We start from the raw sequence: 16,305 nt of genomic DNA on the forward strand, positions 1-16,305 counted from the left end.
TTGATGTGAAATTCTCATTTTCCGCGTGATGAGGCAGAGTAAATAGTTGTTCTTCGGTTACTTTCTCAGTATTAGGCCTGAATTTATAGACATCTGTTTCTACCCTTTTTTTCAATCATTCACTAGCCTGAGAGATCCCAAAATTTTTCCTCACGCAAATGTTTCACATAATTCTATGCATTCTCACCACCTTCCTTTTACATCTCTTTATAGTGAATTCTACACCTTTCCAAATCTATTTCTCTGGCTGTTACCAGAGTTTCACTGAGTGTTAAAGGTGAACTGAGCTTTGGATTTCATGTTCTATCTTGACATTTTCCAGTTTTGTTTTATGAATAATGATGAACATTTTGTCTCTCTTTTGGCACCTGTGGAGTAGAGTCCTGACATTTGCTGAAGGATTTATTGCAGTGATGATTATGTTCCCAACTAAAGTAGATTCTGAGTTCCTTTTGCAGTGTGCATGTTCATGGGCAGATGTGTTTTTTCAATATGTGCTGACCCATGTTTTTCAGCATGAATTTCTTCTCCCTTTCCTTTTCCACAGTCATTTACAAGGATTGCATGATATTGTAACTCATGGTGGTCAGTAGCTTTGTGCAGAAGACGAATGTAAGAAGGTGTCTTCCAGATTTTCTATAAACTGAGGTTCTGTGCAAAGAGATTGTATGATGAGAGAGTGTAGTTGCCACTTTTTTTTCTCTCTTTTTTTTTTTTCTTTCTTCATTCACACTTCTCTAGTGACCTAAGGCTGATGCTGATGACTGGTTGAAATCTCTGGTGTGTTTTATCTGTTTCTTGATTGGGTTTTGGGGTGTAAAGTGAACTACAGCATATTCTACATGGAGCAGATATTGGGGGAAAGTAGCAGTTCTCAGTGGTAACACAGTGTGTCTTCTGCCTCATTTCCCTTAGTCCTATTACAAATACTAAAGAACATTTTTGCTTCCCAGAATTTAAAGAAGAGTCAATTTTGTCTTCCAAGAAATGAACTTGAAGTATACCATCAAGGCTTCATCAGAGGTGCTGGAAGATACTTGCTGAATGATGAGGAAGAAATGTTTTAGCTGTTGGTTATTGAGCGATGGCCAGGGCAACTTAAAAGACAAATTGCTCGTAGAATGTATTTAGGATTTTCTATGTTATGTGTGTTTAATACCATAAAAAAGCGTGAATACTTGTGGTGGGACAGATGCATATCAATACTGGCTCTATACCCTAACAAGAGTCTTTTCCTGTAAAGCCAATGTACCTGAGAACTGTGGGCATGTAGCAGTTACAGTTTAGTCTGATTAAATAGCTTACAAAATCCCTCAAAACCTAGGAAGAAGTTGGTTACTGATTTTGATCCAGATTTCTGAACGGGATGTACTTGAAAATGTGTACTGAATTTATAGGAGTAATAAATTCTAGGAGAATTTAAAGCAGTACACTTCTGTTTATAAATGGTTAAATAGGTGGATGGGCCATCTGTGAGCCCAAGCAGGGTAGCAGTTAATATGACATAAGTCAGCTAGTATGCAATTTAATGAAAAAACCCAGTTCTTTTTCACCTACTGTGAATCCTGTGTGAGCTTGCTTGCTCACTTGTCTTTTCAGAGTCCCTGCTCTGAGATTGAGCAAGTGGTGTGCAGAGTTATTCTGTGGCACTGCTCCTCTCTTAAGGAAAAGCAGAAGGAAAAACCTGAAAATGCTACAAATAACACATTTTTACCTTCACTGCTTCACACAGGCTTTTGAAATTGGCTTAAAATTCCTTAAACTCTTTTACTTGGTTAATAATGTGGCTTCCAGCACACTAACTTTTTGTTGTGTTTAAACCTTTGCCAGGACGGGAGCAGTTCCATGGCCTTGGGTCTATGTACTGCAGAGGAGCAGCTGCTGTGATCCTCACGTACGATGTGAACAGCTTCCAAAGCCTGACAGAGCTGGAAGAAAGATTCTTGGCACTGACAGACAGTGCAAGTGCTGACTGCATTTTTGCTATTGTTGGAAATAAAGTTGACCTCAGTGATGACTGTACTTTACCACCGGATGAAAATAGACCTGAGAAGTCTGTTGCCAGCTGTGGCTCGAAGGTGCGAAAACAAGTCCGTGCAGAGGATGCGATTGCGCTCTACAAAAAGATACTGAAGTACAAAATGCTAGATGAGAAGGATGTTCCGGCAGCTGAGAAAATGTGTTTTGAGACCAGTGCAAAAACAGGATACAAGGTGGACTACCTCTTTGAAACTGTGTTTGAGATGGTAGTCCCAATAATTGCACGGCAGAAAGCTGAGGGGCCACCGCAAACTGTAGACATCACAGACTACAAGCCAGCAAAAAGGACAAAATCAGGTTGTTGTGCCTGACCCGTTTACGTGACGTAAGAAAAGGGGAGGGATTGCTCGCTCCAGCAAAATGAGGAGTAAGAAGTGCTTGCAGCTCACCAGAAAGGAAAAGTCAAAGCATAAATAAATAGATTAAAATGGTGTACGCAAAAAAAAAAAACCAAAACCAACCCAACAAAAAAATCTTCTGACCATTAAAAGCTTCTGGGAAGCTCTGTGTATAAAAATGGGAATGCAAGTGAGATTATGGAGTAAGACTTGCCAGTTTCAATGGGCTCTGAAGACAAATGCTGTGTTAGTACAATTGGTAGTGACAATCATTTGGACAGTTTTGAAGGAGTCTGACTTTTAGTGACTTGTCATTTCGTGTTGCATATAAATGATCTGTTTGTGTACTCTTGACAACTTTCATATAATTATCATTTTTCCCCTTATGATTCTAACTTTGGAAGATTGAACACGTGATACTTTTTTATTCTTAAGATTAAAAAAAAGAAAATCCCGGTATAATTTATATTTGTAGCTAATAAGTCAATTACAATCTTTTTATGTCAGACATGACAGTGTACAATTCAGAAACTGAACTATTAAAATCACTGTGGATCTGTACTATTCATTTGGAGACTTTATTAATGGCAATTCTCCTTCCATAGTGGCCTTCCATGTATTAACAAGCAGCATCACAGCTCTTGCTGCTCTAATTGCGATTTGCAGGAGGAAGTTTTTTTGGTTCATTTTTGTCTTGTATTTCTTTTTAATGTAGATAGCAAAGTGTTTTTTGGGGAAGAAAGCAGTCTATTTTGTCTGCATTTTTGTAAAGACCTTTTTCTACTGCCTGTAGGGATACCACTGCATTGAGTATCTGTGTTCTGTCTCCCTTCCCACTCCTTCTTAAAGCTGCAGAGCTGCAGCTTTGATTTTTATCAGCTATGCATGATGTTACTACCTGGAGTAGTAATTACCTCTACCTGGAGGGAAGTGAAGATGGGTGTGTTCTGATGTGAAACTGACTAATGCAGGGAAGACAAACTGTCTTTTGTGGAGTAAAAGGCGCATGAAGGAGCAATAATGAGGTACACGGTTTCTCTCCTGACTGCAGTAAAAAGGAGGGCCTTAATACAGCTCCTACGGCTCTTGACTACAAAGAATGTGTGCAGTGACCCAGGAGCTATGACCAGAGTGAAGAACCTCTAGTCTTTAAGCACAGCCCCCCCCCCTCAAAAAAACCCCTCTACTCGTCCCAAACAAGAAGCCCCAAAGATGCAGCTTGCGTATTTTCAGTTCTTCAGTTTCTTGTGTGGGGATTCCTTCATCTTCCTTTGGATGCTTCTGGTGTAATTTTCTAAAACTTAAGGTTTAGTTTTCTTGTGCTTTGTCATTGCCTTTCTCTGTCCCACCCAAATCACAGTTAGTGCATGGGGAGACAATTCCTAAATGAATAACGAGTTAAATTATTACTAAGTATATTTAAGGCATTTTTTTTTTCCAAAAGTACATCCTCTTGAGCAAATTAAGGCAGAGTAGTAGCTTTATTTTCTGTTCTCAAGTTAATTCACAGTACACATGTAGTGGGGAAGATAAGCTCGAGAGAAAAACCACTGAACATTAAATAATAGAATCATAGAATAGTTTGGGTTGGAAGGGACCTTAAAACATCTAGTCCAATCCTCCATGCATTGTGCAGGGATGTCTTCAACTCAATCAGGTTGCTCAGAGCTCTGTCCAATCTAAACTTGAATGTTTCCAGAGGTGGGGCATCTGCTACCTCTCTGGACATCCTGTTCCAGTGTTTTACCACCATCACTGCAAAAAAAGAAGTCTTCCTTATATCTAGTCTGCATCTACACTCTCATGGTTTAAAATCATTGTCCCTTTCCCTATTGCTGCAAGCACTGCTAAAGGATGTCATCTTTTGGGTTTGCAGTTTAACACCTACCAGTCTGTCAGAGACTGGACAGCATCTGAGCTGTGGCATATAAAAATGTGTACAATTAGAAACCTTTTAGCTATTAACAAAATTCTAGGTGCAATATCTAGTCTTCCCTCAGGACAGGAAAAAGGCAAGCAGGCCACAACCTCAATCTTGTTTGTGACCAAAATGATCTACTGACACGCCTGTGGGAGATCCAGCACTGGCTTTGCTGCATCTGTTGATGTCTGAACCTGCAGCACGTACTGATTACAAGGTCAGGCTTTTTGAGAGATGCTGTATTCATATCAGATCTTAAGGAATTCTTACAGTATTTCTAAAAGCTCCAACTTGGGTGTTTTTACCAAAAGAGATGATACAGGAACCAGTCTTGTGTGCTGTGCTTTTGCCCTTAGAGCTACACTTCTCTGGCATGATGTTGTGGCTTTTTAGTGTTGTTGGCTATTGTTCTCAAGAAATGTCTGGGTTATGATGGGTTGTCACTCTACCAACCTGTGAGATCATGGGGTTGCACAGTTACACTTGGGAAATTGCATAAGACATGGGAGCTATTGATGAGAGGTCAGGAGGAGATCTGGATTGCTTAGTGTGCATGCTAGCCCTGTTTCTTTATCACTTTCTGAATCAGATTCTGCCTTCAAGAAAAACTTGAAAGATTCTGGAATTTGATGTAGGTTGTTTGGGTATTTTTAAATTTACTAATAATTTAAACTGATATAGCTGAGCTCTGTTTTTACAGCCCAGTGTTGATGCTCTATCTGCTGCAGTGGTGCCTATGCATGTCTGCAAGCATTATTAGAGAGCACAGTTCAACCCTCAACACTGAAATTACACAGAATGTTTTTTTTCTGTTTAGTGGTGCTGAGGTTTTTTTTTGCGGTTTTGTTCTTTGTTTGTTTTGGGTTTGTTTTGTTTTTTGTTTTAAGAGCACAGAGAAGTAATGCAATATGGCCTGTATCCTAACATGAATTCATTAATTTCCATGTTGCTTCTGCAGATAGATCCTGATATCCCAGCACTGCTAAAAACATCTTTTTGCTCCTCTTCCCTCACCTTCCATCCTACATAATTTTACTGAAATAATTAATCTCCACCTACTGATGGGAAGAGCAGTGAGCTGCAGTGTAGGGACTGGCAGCACAGGAACTGTGCAGAAGCATGCTTGTTCTAACTCTTGTTGCCTTAACAGCCACACAGCCTAGCAGCTCATGTAGCACAGCAGCTGTGGGCTGGGCCACTAGTTGTGCTGGGCCAGCACTGAGAGCGGCTGTGCCATGCACTCACTGGTTCAATGCCAGCACTTCTGCACCCCACTGGCTGCAGCACATTTTTCTCCATCACTGTGAGGTCGCTTTCCCCATTAATAACCTTGCTGCATGGCCTGGAGCTGGGCATGTGGTGGTGCTGCTGAAGCCAAGGGAAACCATCCCTGCCAGGAGAAGGGAAGGTGGGTGAAGGCATGGACCAGGGACTCTGCTTATCCTGCCTTGGAGGGGAAACTCATTTTACAAATGTTGATTTTTTCCCCCCTCTCTCTCCCTGTTATGTCTGGTGATTGGATAGGAAATGTTATTTTTGGCAGTGCTGAGTGAATGTAAGCTACAGGCCTGCCTGTGCCTGAGGTGATGGCTGAGCCAGGCTGAGACCCATGGGGGAGGGAGGGATGGTAGGGTGAACGAGTGAGGATCTGTGCCAGGCTGGTTGGGATGTATCCATTCTGCTTCCTGCCCCTCACAGGCACTGATGGTACAAGACTGAGGTTGTTGTTGGCCCTTGACAACCCCAACAAGGCTTCAAGTCTTGTGGGGGCCACAAAAGGAGCCAGAAGTTCCTCAGTGCCCACAGGACTGGCAGAGCTGCTGAGCTGCCTGCTTTGGCTTAGTCACCTTCTTGCCCACATCACAGTGGGAAAGCACCCCTGCCTGGTTTTGCTTCTCTGCTCGCTGGTCATAGGGAGCAGTGATGTTACTTCTTCCCCTTGTCCAGTATGTCTTGCACCATTGTGCGCTGAATAGCTGCGGGACCAGACCCCCACTCACCATCAGTGGGGGCAGGTGGCCACCTCTGGGGGGCTGCTGGTCCTCATGCAGTTACAGGGGCAGATTCTGCCTGCACTGGGGTGCTGTTGGCACATTGGCAGTGACCCCTCAGCTTCTCCCCTGGCAGCAATCTGACACCTTCCATGTCAAGGTCGTGTTTACTGCTTGCTGTTTGCTAATTTTCTATTTCTGGCAGCCATGGACAACCCCAATCATGTACAGTGTGAACAAATATGGCTGATTTGGTTGATACACTCTGAGGAAATAATTGGTGTCAACTCACATCACTATGCTGACTTCACTATATCTGTATTGATATACTGATGCACTATTACCTACAGAAGCTGAATATAATCTCATTTACCTTCTCCAGGATCAGGAGCACATTCAGCATGTTTTCAAACAGGAAAGTGTAGGAAGCAAACAGGACACTTTGAAGCAAAAGATTTGCTCAAACGGAGGCAAAACACTTGTATTTTATACATCCTAGGCTGGAGCACTGTAGTTCAGTAAAAAGACTGTTTAGTTTTGCTGTATCTGAGTTTTTCCTCTGTAAGAATGTTTTAACCTCCTGAAAGTGAGTTCTAGAATCACAGAATTGTGCAATGGTTTGGAGGGGAATTTAAAGATCATTTCCTTCCAACCCACTGGCCCACTTCCAATAGACCAGATTGCTCAGAACCCCATCCAGCCTGGCCTTGAACACTTCCAGGGATGGGGCATACACAGCTTCTCTGGGCAACCTGTTCCAGTGTCTCACCACCCTCACAGTAACAAATGCCCTCCTTCTGTCTAATCTAAATCAACCCTCTTTCAGTTAGAAACTGCTGGCCCTTGGCTTGTTCTTACAGGTCTTGGTAAAAGGTCACTCTCTACATTGCTTATAAGCCCCCTTTAGGCACTGGAAGGCTGATATAAGGTCTCCCTGAAGCCTTCTGTCCTTCAGCTAAACAACCCCAGTTCTCTCAGACTGTCTTCATAAGAGAGGAAGTAAACTTGCAGCTAAGAGGTAGTTCGAGTCAGTTCCCCTCCATGCAGTGCCCCAGATTAGCTCACAAAGTGAAATGCTCCGTCTGTTGCAAGTATTCCACGTGTTTGTGTGCACAAGCTCCCTCCTCTTCTCAAAGAAGTGATTGCGCAGGCTTTGGAGAAACACAGATGTGAGTACCCAGACCTGAAGCACATGATGTACACAAAGTACAGAAGTTCAAGCCTGCTTGGCACCTTGGGGGGTTTTGTGGTTGGTTTGGTTTTTCCCGCACCATGATGATGTGTTCAACTCAGTGCTGTGCTGGTACCGCTCTGATCAAAATTAAGAACAGCCTACATGAGCCAGAGAAAATGGAGAGGTGAAGCAACTGTTGGTGGAAGACCTACCTGCTGAAGTTTCAAGTACAAAAAAGTTAGCTTCATAGGAAGATTACCAAACATATTAGCTATGAAAATCCAAATAGTTTACTGTTGACATAATTGGTTTTTATAGATTTGTACAGCTTCTACTTGAATTCTCTTAAAACACTGAATGTGCTGCACTGCCAGAGTTGCATGCTGTACAACCCACAAGTGATAGTTGTGTGATCATCCCACAACCACTGATGCCTAGCAACAACCTGGAAGTTGCCTATTCTTGGGTATTTGTTACTGCCATGTGTAATTTAAAAGAATTGGCAAATGTGGAATAGATTTAGCTTATGTTGACTGCAATATTTTCAGTTCTAAATGTTTTATTTAGCTTAAACAAGTAACAGTGTCATAAGTTTGTTTAGGGGCTGCCTTTCAGAGAGACAATATGGCCAGAGAACTCATTTCAAGCTCAGGTAATCTCTCTGTTTATAGACGTATCTAATTATATGTTTAGGTTAGACAGTTTAGGTTAGCTAAGTACCAGAATGGAGCCTATAAGAAACCTGGATAGAGATATTTTACAAAGGCATGTAGATACAGAACAAGGGGGAATGTCTTCTAAGTAAAAAAGAGTAGGTCTAGATTAGATAGTAGGCAAAAAATTCTTTGCTATGAAGGTGATGAGGCACTGGAATACGTTGGCCTGAGAAGTTGTGGATGCTCCCAACATGTATTTAGCACTAGGTTGGATGGGGCTCTGAGCAACCTGGTCTAGTGGAAGGTGTCTCTGTCCACGGCAGCGGTGTTGGAACTAATTGATCTTTATGGTCCCTTCCAACCCAAACCATCCTATGATTCTGTGATTTTAGGAACTTTAACTTAATTTATACTTTATATTTTTTGTGGAGGTAACATGTCAAGTTTGGTAAATATTGGTTTCTTGAACATTGTAGAGCATGAATAATAGGTTGTTTTACTCTGCAACGTCACAATTTATTGGCTTAAATTGTTTTAAGAACACATGAAATATTATTTCAGTTATTCAGCTTAAACAAGCAATTTTAGACACAAATCTTCCCTACTGGATCTTTTTAAGTGCCATGAAATAAACAGGTGTATTCCTGGTTGAAGAGTTTGAGTTTCAGTGGGAGGAGCTTTCTGGGAGTGCTTTTCTAACTCCTTAGGTGCAAACAAAGTAATTCAACAGAGCAGCCCATATGGAAAATCACAGCTAGCAAAATAGAAATCATCAACAAATAAAGGTGTAGAAAAAACCCAGGTTTTATTTATGATACAGTGAGGATGGAATGTAATTATAAAAGCCAAGAAGCACCTGAAGCAGGAGCGAGGTGAGCTATTAAAAATCAACTGTCATTGCTATAAAAGTCTCTTCTTCCACTTCAAATTAAACATTCAGGTATGTAATCAGATTATGCAAATAAGAATTTTTCAGCTGATCCTTTTTTTCCCATTCTCTTGCAGTGGTGACAGACAACTTTGGGCTAAATTGCTTCTTTCCACAGAAGGAAAGAGCTAGCCGTTCTGTCATTTATCAAGCCTTTACTATGGGAAATGATGGTGCCAAATAAATGCCTTGTTTCCTTCCTTTTTGGTTTTGCAAGGATGGCTGTGTGCAAGTTGGGATGGTGGTCATCCCACTGCCACATGTCCCCAGCTGCCAGGACAGCATGCCTACAGACAGCCAGCTGGCAGGTCTGCAAGTTCTGTGTTTGAAGGTCATGTGGCACTGAGCAATGCACTCTCCTGCAGAGCCCACCCTATGTACAATAGCTGCTCCAACAGCAAGTGGCTAAAATCTGTTTGTGATGAGTGGCTTGGTTTCAGAGGGGAAAAGCTGCAATGAAAAAACCAATTGGTGCTGTTGCTGTGTGGGTGGTGTGACACAGATGAAATGTCCACAGTACCCTTTGGCCTGGGGTATGTCTAAAAAAAAATCATCAAGCATATAAAATAAAATGCTGATCTTTGTCCTAGAGACTCCTAACCAAATAGGAAGAGTTGCATTTTGTGGTTACTGTTTCTGGGATGCCTGTGGGCTTCTCTGCTATTGGCAATGGTTAAGTGCTAAAGCATAGTGAGGCTTGAAAGAAACCAAAAAGATGTTTTGTGTGTGTTTGAAATGCCCAAGCATAAAATACTAAAATTAAAGTTAGGTTTCAATGCTGGACATAAGCATTTTGGATCACAGTATATTTTCATTATTTTGCAAGGGTTTAGTACTTTGATCACCCTGTGTTAATTTATGGAACTGCAGCTGTTAGTTTTCACTGCTGTGACAAATGCAGTAAATAGAAAGATACATATATTCTGTTAAAGTAAATGTGGTGGTCCAAGGTAACCATTTATTATTGAAGTTTTTTTGGTGTTTCAAAGCTGCGAATATTTCTATCAGTTGGCAAATGATGTAATGTTAGACTAGCAAAAAGTGTGTATATATACTGCATAGTAGGAGAACACAGCGCTAGATCTGTGTGTTAGACTTAATCTGCTTTTACAGACAATTAAAAATATTTGTTTCCATTCAGCTGTTGAGGTAATAAGTTAAAAAAAGCACCAACATGATCTATTTAGTTGTCTAACCATCACAGAAGGCTCCACTGTATAAGAACGACATGATAAGGTGGTTCCTTATACTGTGAAAGTCTTCTATAAGTTTTTCATACAGACTTGACATCTGCTGATATGGCTTCGGATGAGTCCTGCCTTGAGTGTGTCTGCTGAGGGCTTGCTTTGGAAGGGTCGGTCGATCGTAGTGAGCCAGAAGCTGTATTTGTTTGCAAAGTAGTGACAGGTTCCGCGGGCGCCGTTGCATTCGATGAAAGGAGTTGCTCTGAAATCTTCCAGGCAGCTCCCAGGAGAAACCAGCGACTGTCCTCCACCTTCATCACCAGCAGCAGTGTGCTAAAGGAGACAAGGAGGGCAGCATTCAGAGTGCAACCTCAGGCAATGCTGTCATAAATTTACATGTGTGAAAAGAGAAAAACCACTAGAATTTCTTCTAATTCTTATCTCCAGAGCAGAAAGTCAGCCAATCCTGCAGTTTTGTAAGGGTTTGGCTATGCTACAACTATATAAAGGAGCTAGCTCATATGCTGATGCCACTTTAAAATCTTCTTTTCTATAGTTAAAATTTTCACTGCTGGAAGTCTTAAAATTGGAGAATCATTGGGAAGGGCCCACTGGAGGTCACTTCAGCCAGTCCCCTCCTCAAAGCAGGGTCTACACCGAAGTTGCCCTCAGTCGCTCCAGGATGCTGTTCAGTTGTTAATACCTCCAAGGATGGACTTCCCACAGCTTCTCTGGGCAACTTGTTCCTCTGTTTTATTAGCCTCACTAAGAAGAACTTTCCACCATATATCTAACTTGAATTCCCCAAGTTATAAAACCTGTCTTACTCTGCATTGCACATGAGGGGCACCGTGGAAACAAAATTATCTTCTATGCAGATAACTAGTTCCCTCTATGACATGTTTTTTGACAGCAAATTACACCAAAATTGTGCATCTTTACACCACTCAACTGTTACCTTTGACAGATACTGTGATAATGAACTGAATGTTACTTTTCTTCTGTCAAAGACATTGCTAACAAAATGGGCATTTTCTCTGTCCCTTTAAGAGCTGTACAGTTGTATTTTTAAGTGATACCATTGAATTTTCTGTTAGAAACTGAAACAATCTACAATATAAAAGAAAGAAGCTGGAAAATAGAGTTCTTAAATAGTTTTGTAAATGTTGGGAGAAATCTGGGCACATCCAATAGATTTGCCTGCCTATGTTTTAATAAACACCATACTATGAAAGTGCAAGCTGCAACTGCCTTGGTTTATATGGCAAGAGGTCCACTGTGTTAGACAAATAACAGAAATGGCCACCGTTTAGCTGAATAAAGGACTGATCTCTGGCTGGTGTCACATGGTGCTCAGGTTTAGATGGTTGTGGTTTTTAAAAAAAACCCACAAAGCAACAACTCCCTCCTCCCCAAAGGCCCCCACCTAGCACGGGCAGGAATCCATGCTGACTGATATTGTACCTTACTCAGGGAAATGAGGTGACACATTTAAGCCAAGGAATTAAAACAATATGTACTCTGAGATAACCACAAGTGTGCTGTACTTCTTTCACAGTTGCCTGAGAGGCAAAAATGCGTACACCAAACACTTCATTTGCTCCAAAAACCAGCTGGGAAAATGTGAATTCTTCTCACTGTGATAGTGCTGACAGACTTTGTCCTGGCAAAAACTTATTGCTAAAGTGACAACTTTGCTCTTAAAAATGCTCAGTGTTTACACAAGGTTTTGCAAACATTTAATTAATCCTTGGAATTCTTGTGAAGTAACTATGAGATTGGTATCAGGGCTTTTTATAGAAGCAAAAGAAAGGTCAAACATAGGGCTGATCAAAAATTTGACCTGCTCTCCAAAACTGGGGGGTATATTTTCTGTAACTAATTTCAGATTTCCCTTTTACCTTATTTTCTGAAAAATTTAAGTTTTTGGCTTTGGACATACAAATGGTTTGTGGGTAAGATTGACTGTTGTTCTTTTATGCTGTCTTCTGCCACAGAAATCTTATTTTTCTCCCAACACTGTCTACTTCAGAATTCAGCACAGTCTTCAATGAGTTGACAACGTGGGCACACTGTTGCAGGTTTTGACTCTTGTGTACATCAAGCAAATCAGAAAAATGAGCGTCTGTTAGATCGTTCACTGACATTCTAGCTGCTCTTTACCAGAGCCAGTGTTAAACCCTCCAGTGCTCACATGATCCCTCTGTACGGTCTTGCAAGAAATGCAGGTCAGGCCCTTCAGTAGGTCATCTGCTGCACACCTAGCACTAAGTTTTTCTGTAACATCCCACTTCTGAATTACTAGATAACAAGATCTCAGAGATCCTATAAGCCAAGCTCTTATTACCATTACAGATACAACATGGAAGCTTGATTTTAAAAACAACCAGAGACTGTCTCTCTTTCCAGACTCAGTGAAAGACTTTGACTTGTAAATCTTCAACCAAACACCTATGATTTTTAAGTTTCAGAAAGAAGGGGAAAAGTTGTTTTTTTTATTTTCTAGATCAAATCCTTAACAGTGATACACATAAGTAATGCTTTAGCTGTGAAAATGCTTTGTAGGTTATTGTTGCACCTCAGTGCAATTTAATTTGTTAATTCACAGCTTTATTCTGCTCTGAAGCTCTATGTTGTACAAAAAGTAAGGTCTCCATATACTATGCTGAGAAGTGACCATTTTCTCTGAAATCCACAGAAATTTTGTTTTTCCTCTTTGGTTCGTGGAAACTAGTTTTGTAGTTCCCTGGTTCCCCAGTATGATGCATGGTTTTGATCTTGCTGGCTTTAAAGTGGAGCAGCCTTCCTAGTATCTCAGACTCAAATATAAAACCCAGTGCCACACAAAATGTGACACTGGAGACCAAATACCATAAGGAAGGAATATCCGATCCACAAACTGCGCCAGCCCTCAGGACAGTGAGGAATAGAAGCTTCTTGGCTATGGACAGCGATTGCCACAGCTGGGGCCTCACAAACTGAGCAGCGACTGATATATGGCTTAATCTCATCTTCTGCCACAGGCATCATTGGAAGAGGTGCTGTAGTTGAGAGCCAGTAGGATTTATCATTTCGACTTGCATAATAACAAATATCCCCAGGGTTACAGTAGAGGAATGGCATAGTACTAAAACGAGACAAACATGAGCCAGCCAGCCCTGTTAAAAAAAAAAAGAAGAAAAAAGACCAATCATTCTCACAGAGGACAATACACATTTTCAGTTTTCTGCTCTTTCCCAAGCACCTGCCAGTAAAACCCTGTGGTCCAGAATGTTTCGCTGGCTTTACAGGTTCCCTGGAACAACACTAATGACTTCCAGAAGCTATCCCAGGGGCACCCTATGAAGCCATGAAGTTTTTATCTTCTCATTTTGATGTTTCCTAAGCCTGTTTGCTGAAGTCCCAGTTTTGGAATTGAGGCTGCTGCCAGCAATATCTATACATACCTAGATCCTGGTTGTGTGCTTTCTCTTGTCCTTCAAAATACAGTAGGCTGTATCCACTCCAGAGTTTGTTCATACCAACTGGGCACATTGGCTCTTGATCAGACTGGCTGTGCTTCACTAGCAGGTAGCCCATGCTAACACTGCGACCCGGCATGCCTGGTGGCCCGGGGCTACCAGGGCGGCCTGGCTGACCTTAGAACAGGGGGTAAAAGAAAGAATACAGCTTAGTTGGTGCTCCCACAAATGATCTGATGATAGCTGATATTCCAGCTAAGCTGCTGATGAATAAAGCTTAATTGCATGATGCCTCTTCTTATGGTAAGTTATTGTTAAAGGAGCTGCAGTTCTAGGATTACAGCAGCTGTTTTTGAAGTAGATTGGTGCTGGATCAGGCTCCCTGGTTTCTGAGATGATGTCAGAGCTAGGGAAAGTACAATACAGTCTTAGTACAATACAGATAAGCATATTTTTCCTTTAAAATGTTTTCTTACTCCAAGATTAACCAATGGTTTTTGAATTGCTAGCATTTGATTCATTCACTTGAAACTATGCTCTGCAAATACCTTTTTCTCTATGTACTTAGCTAATTCAGATAGTAATAGTTCTGCTCTTTGATTTGACAAGGACACAGGTATTTCTTTTACAAATACATTCCCTTAAACTTCATCTATCCAAATATCACCTACCTAGCCATTCATTTCCATGAATGTAACTGTTAGTAAAACACTACACTGAAAATACTTAAAGAGAATATAAAAATACACTCAGATCAAAACAAACTCATGAGTGATTAGACATCTACATTTATCAAAATTTATTCTGATAATATTGCTTTAAGATAACTGTTAATGGTTGTCCCTTGTGAAGTATCTATAACGACAGAAACTTCACAATCTGCTCCTCTCTCTCCCTCTCTCTCTCTCTCTCTCTCTCCCTTCCCCTCCCCTCCTTTTCTGTCCTTCCAGTAATGTAGTAACTACAGAGCAATTTATTGCAGTGAAATGGGAAAAGGGAAGAAGTGTCATGTGATACCTCTTACCTTCAAATCCCACTGGACCCTGAAATCCTGTTCCTCCTTGTTCACCTCTGGAGCCGGGAGGAGCTGGAATACCACCCCTGCCTTGGAGTCCTGGTTCTCCAGGTGAACCTCTGAAACCTTGCACAACAATGATTGTAAGCACAGTGACTGCAGAGATATCAACATGCTACCCACTTTGTTAACATGCACTTATGTACATTTGGTCCTATCTGCCAAGTTTACTAATTTACACTAAAGGCAAGATCTTATCATGCTTGCTCAGGCAAAAAAAGCACTAACTTCACTGGAAAAGCTTGCTGGGATCAAGAAAGACTACATGAACCCCACAACTCTACTCCTTCACTCTTGGTACCACTCATCTCTGATGAGGCTCATAGCAAGAGGTGCGGTGCATTGGGTCCACACATCACTAACACTACATTATTCCCGGGGCTGACAGCACGCCCACAATGACGTGCGGATTTACACCCAAGATGTTCAGTCTTGATTTGAGTGAGATCCATAGCTGATGTTGCTTTGGCTATGTGAGCATTGCCAAAGTTTTCTCCTGTTTTGTTTATATTCTGAATGTTTGGTTATTTTCTGAATGCTAGGAGGAGAAGGAAACCCAAAGCCCCAGCTTGAGTCAGTTGACTCTCCTTTCTGAAGAATTCCTCACAGCATTTTAAGTAGGAGAGTCAAAGCATTGCTCTGGTGGCCTCACTCTGCTCAGGGGAACTGAGCTTTCAGTCTGAGTGTGCAATTCCTACCTGGATCCCCTGGTGGACCCCGAGGTCCCATATCTCCCGGGCTTCCAGGAGGTCCTATATTTCCACGGGGACCTGGTGAACCTTGCTCAGCAACCAGCCTTGGAGGAAGAGGGGCCAGCCCAGGAGAGCCTGGAGGTCCCTGGAAGCCTGTGATTAGAAGCAAGATGAGATAGTTTGATTAAAAGAAAAACCCAACTATCCTGTATTTTTCCTTTATGTGCTTTCATCCACAGATATGTTGCTTTCACTTGGCTGCATATATATGAGAGGGACTATTGTCTGCAACTCACCACTTTGGGTATAGCAGCTATATTGTATTGGTTGAATGTGTGTGAGTATGGGATCTCCAAGATGAGACCATCTCCAAGTACGTGATAATCTCCAAGAGATGGTTTTCTCTTGGACAGTATACAGATAAGCAGAAGGAAATGAATGATGCTACTGCTCCTTCACTTATGACATAAGGTGCTGGGAAGTTCCACCAAAACAGCCAACAGCTCTCTGAAGTGCAGCACCATCTTTTGGTGGGCTTCAAGAGACACAAATACATGATGGAGTGAAGGATTTTAAAGGTCTTTCTATAAATTCAGTATGTCTACTATGGAGGGTTTGTTTAGATCAGAAATTCTTCTCTTTTTTTTTAACCCCGAAAGTGTCTCTGATTTTGGAGTTGGCACCTTATACAAATTAAATTCATAATGGCAAAAAATTGACTACTCATGTTAAATTCAGGCATCTGTCCACTGGAATTTGCCAGGATTCACACAGTCACGGAGGATGGAGAGGACTCTGGAGGTCACTCAGCCCAACCTCCTGCTCAAAGCAGGGCCAGTTAGATC

General features: G+C 41.5%; 2 protein-coding genes across 6 annotated transcripts in view; one reads left to right on the forward strand and one right to left on the reverse strand.

Moving 5' to 3' along the window:
• Positions 1-8,773, forward strand: part of RAB20 (RAB20, member RAS oncogene family) — a 36,252-nt gene extending 27,479 nt beyond the window's left edge. For both annotated transcript variants that reach the window (XM_027675106.1, XM_027675107.1), the window contains one exon: positions 1,831-8,773. In XM_027675106.1, the coding sequence (XP_027530907.1) occupies positions 1,831-2,351 (521 nt within the window). In that variant the 3' untranslated portion in view covers positions 2,352-8,773. The remainder of the gene's footprint in view (positions 1-1,830) is intronic.
• Positions 8,774-8,906: 133 nt separating this feature from the next.
• The window catches only part of COL4A2 (collagen type IV alpha 2 chain), a 144,980-nt gene continuing 137,581 nt past the window's right edge, over positions 8,907-16,305 (reverse strand). For 3 of the 4 annotated variants that reach the window (XM_027675101.1, XM_027675102.1, XM_027675103.1), the window contains 5 exons: positions 15,467-15,613; positions 14,718-14,834; positions 13,679-13,870; positions 13,104-13,390; positions 10,135-10,565 (listed from right to left, as the gene is read on the reverse strand). In XM_027675101.1, the coding sequence (XP_027530902.1) occupies positions 10,311-10,565; positions 13,104-13,390; positions 13,679-13,870; positions 14,718-14,834; positions 15,467-15,613 (998 nt within the window). In that variant the 3' untranslated portion in view covers positions 10,135-10,310. Of the gene's footprint in view, positions 10,566-13,103; positions 13,391-13,678; positions 13,871-14,717; positions 14,835-15,466; positions 15,614-16,305 lie in introns of all 4 variants that reach the window. The other variant, XM_027675100.1, reaches the window with a different exon arrangement.

Source organism: Neopelma chrysocephalum, unplaced genomic scaffold (assembly GCF_003984885.1).
Source record: "Neopelma chrysocephalum unplaced genomic scaffold, ASM398488v2 Primary Assembly neopelma1_25, whole genome shotgun sequence".
NCBI lineage: Eukaryota > Metazoa > Chordata > Aves > Passeriformes > Pipridae > Neopelma > Neopelma chrysocephalum.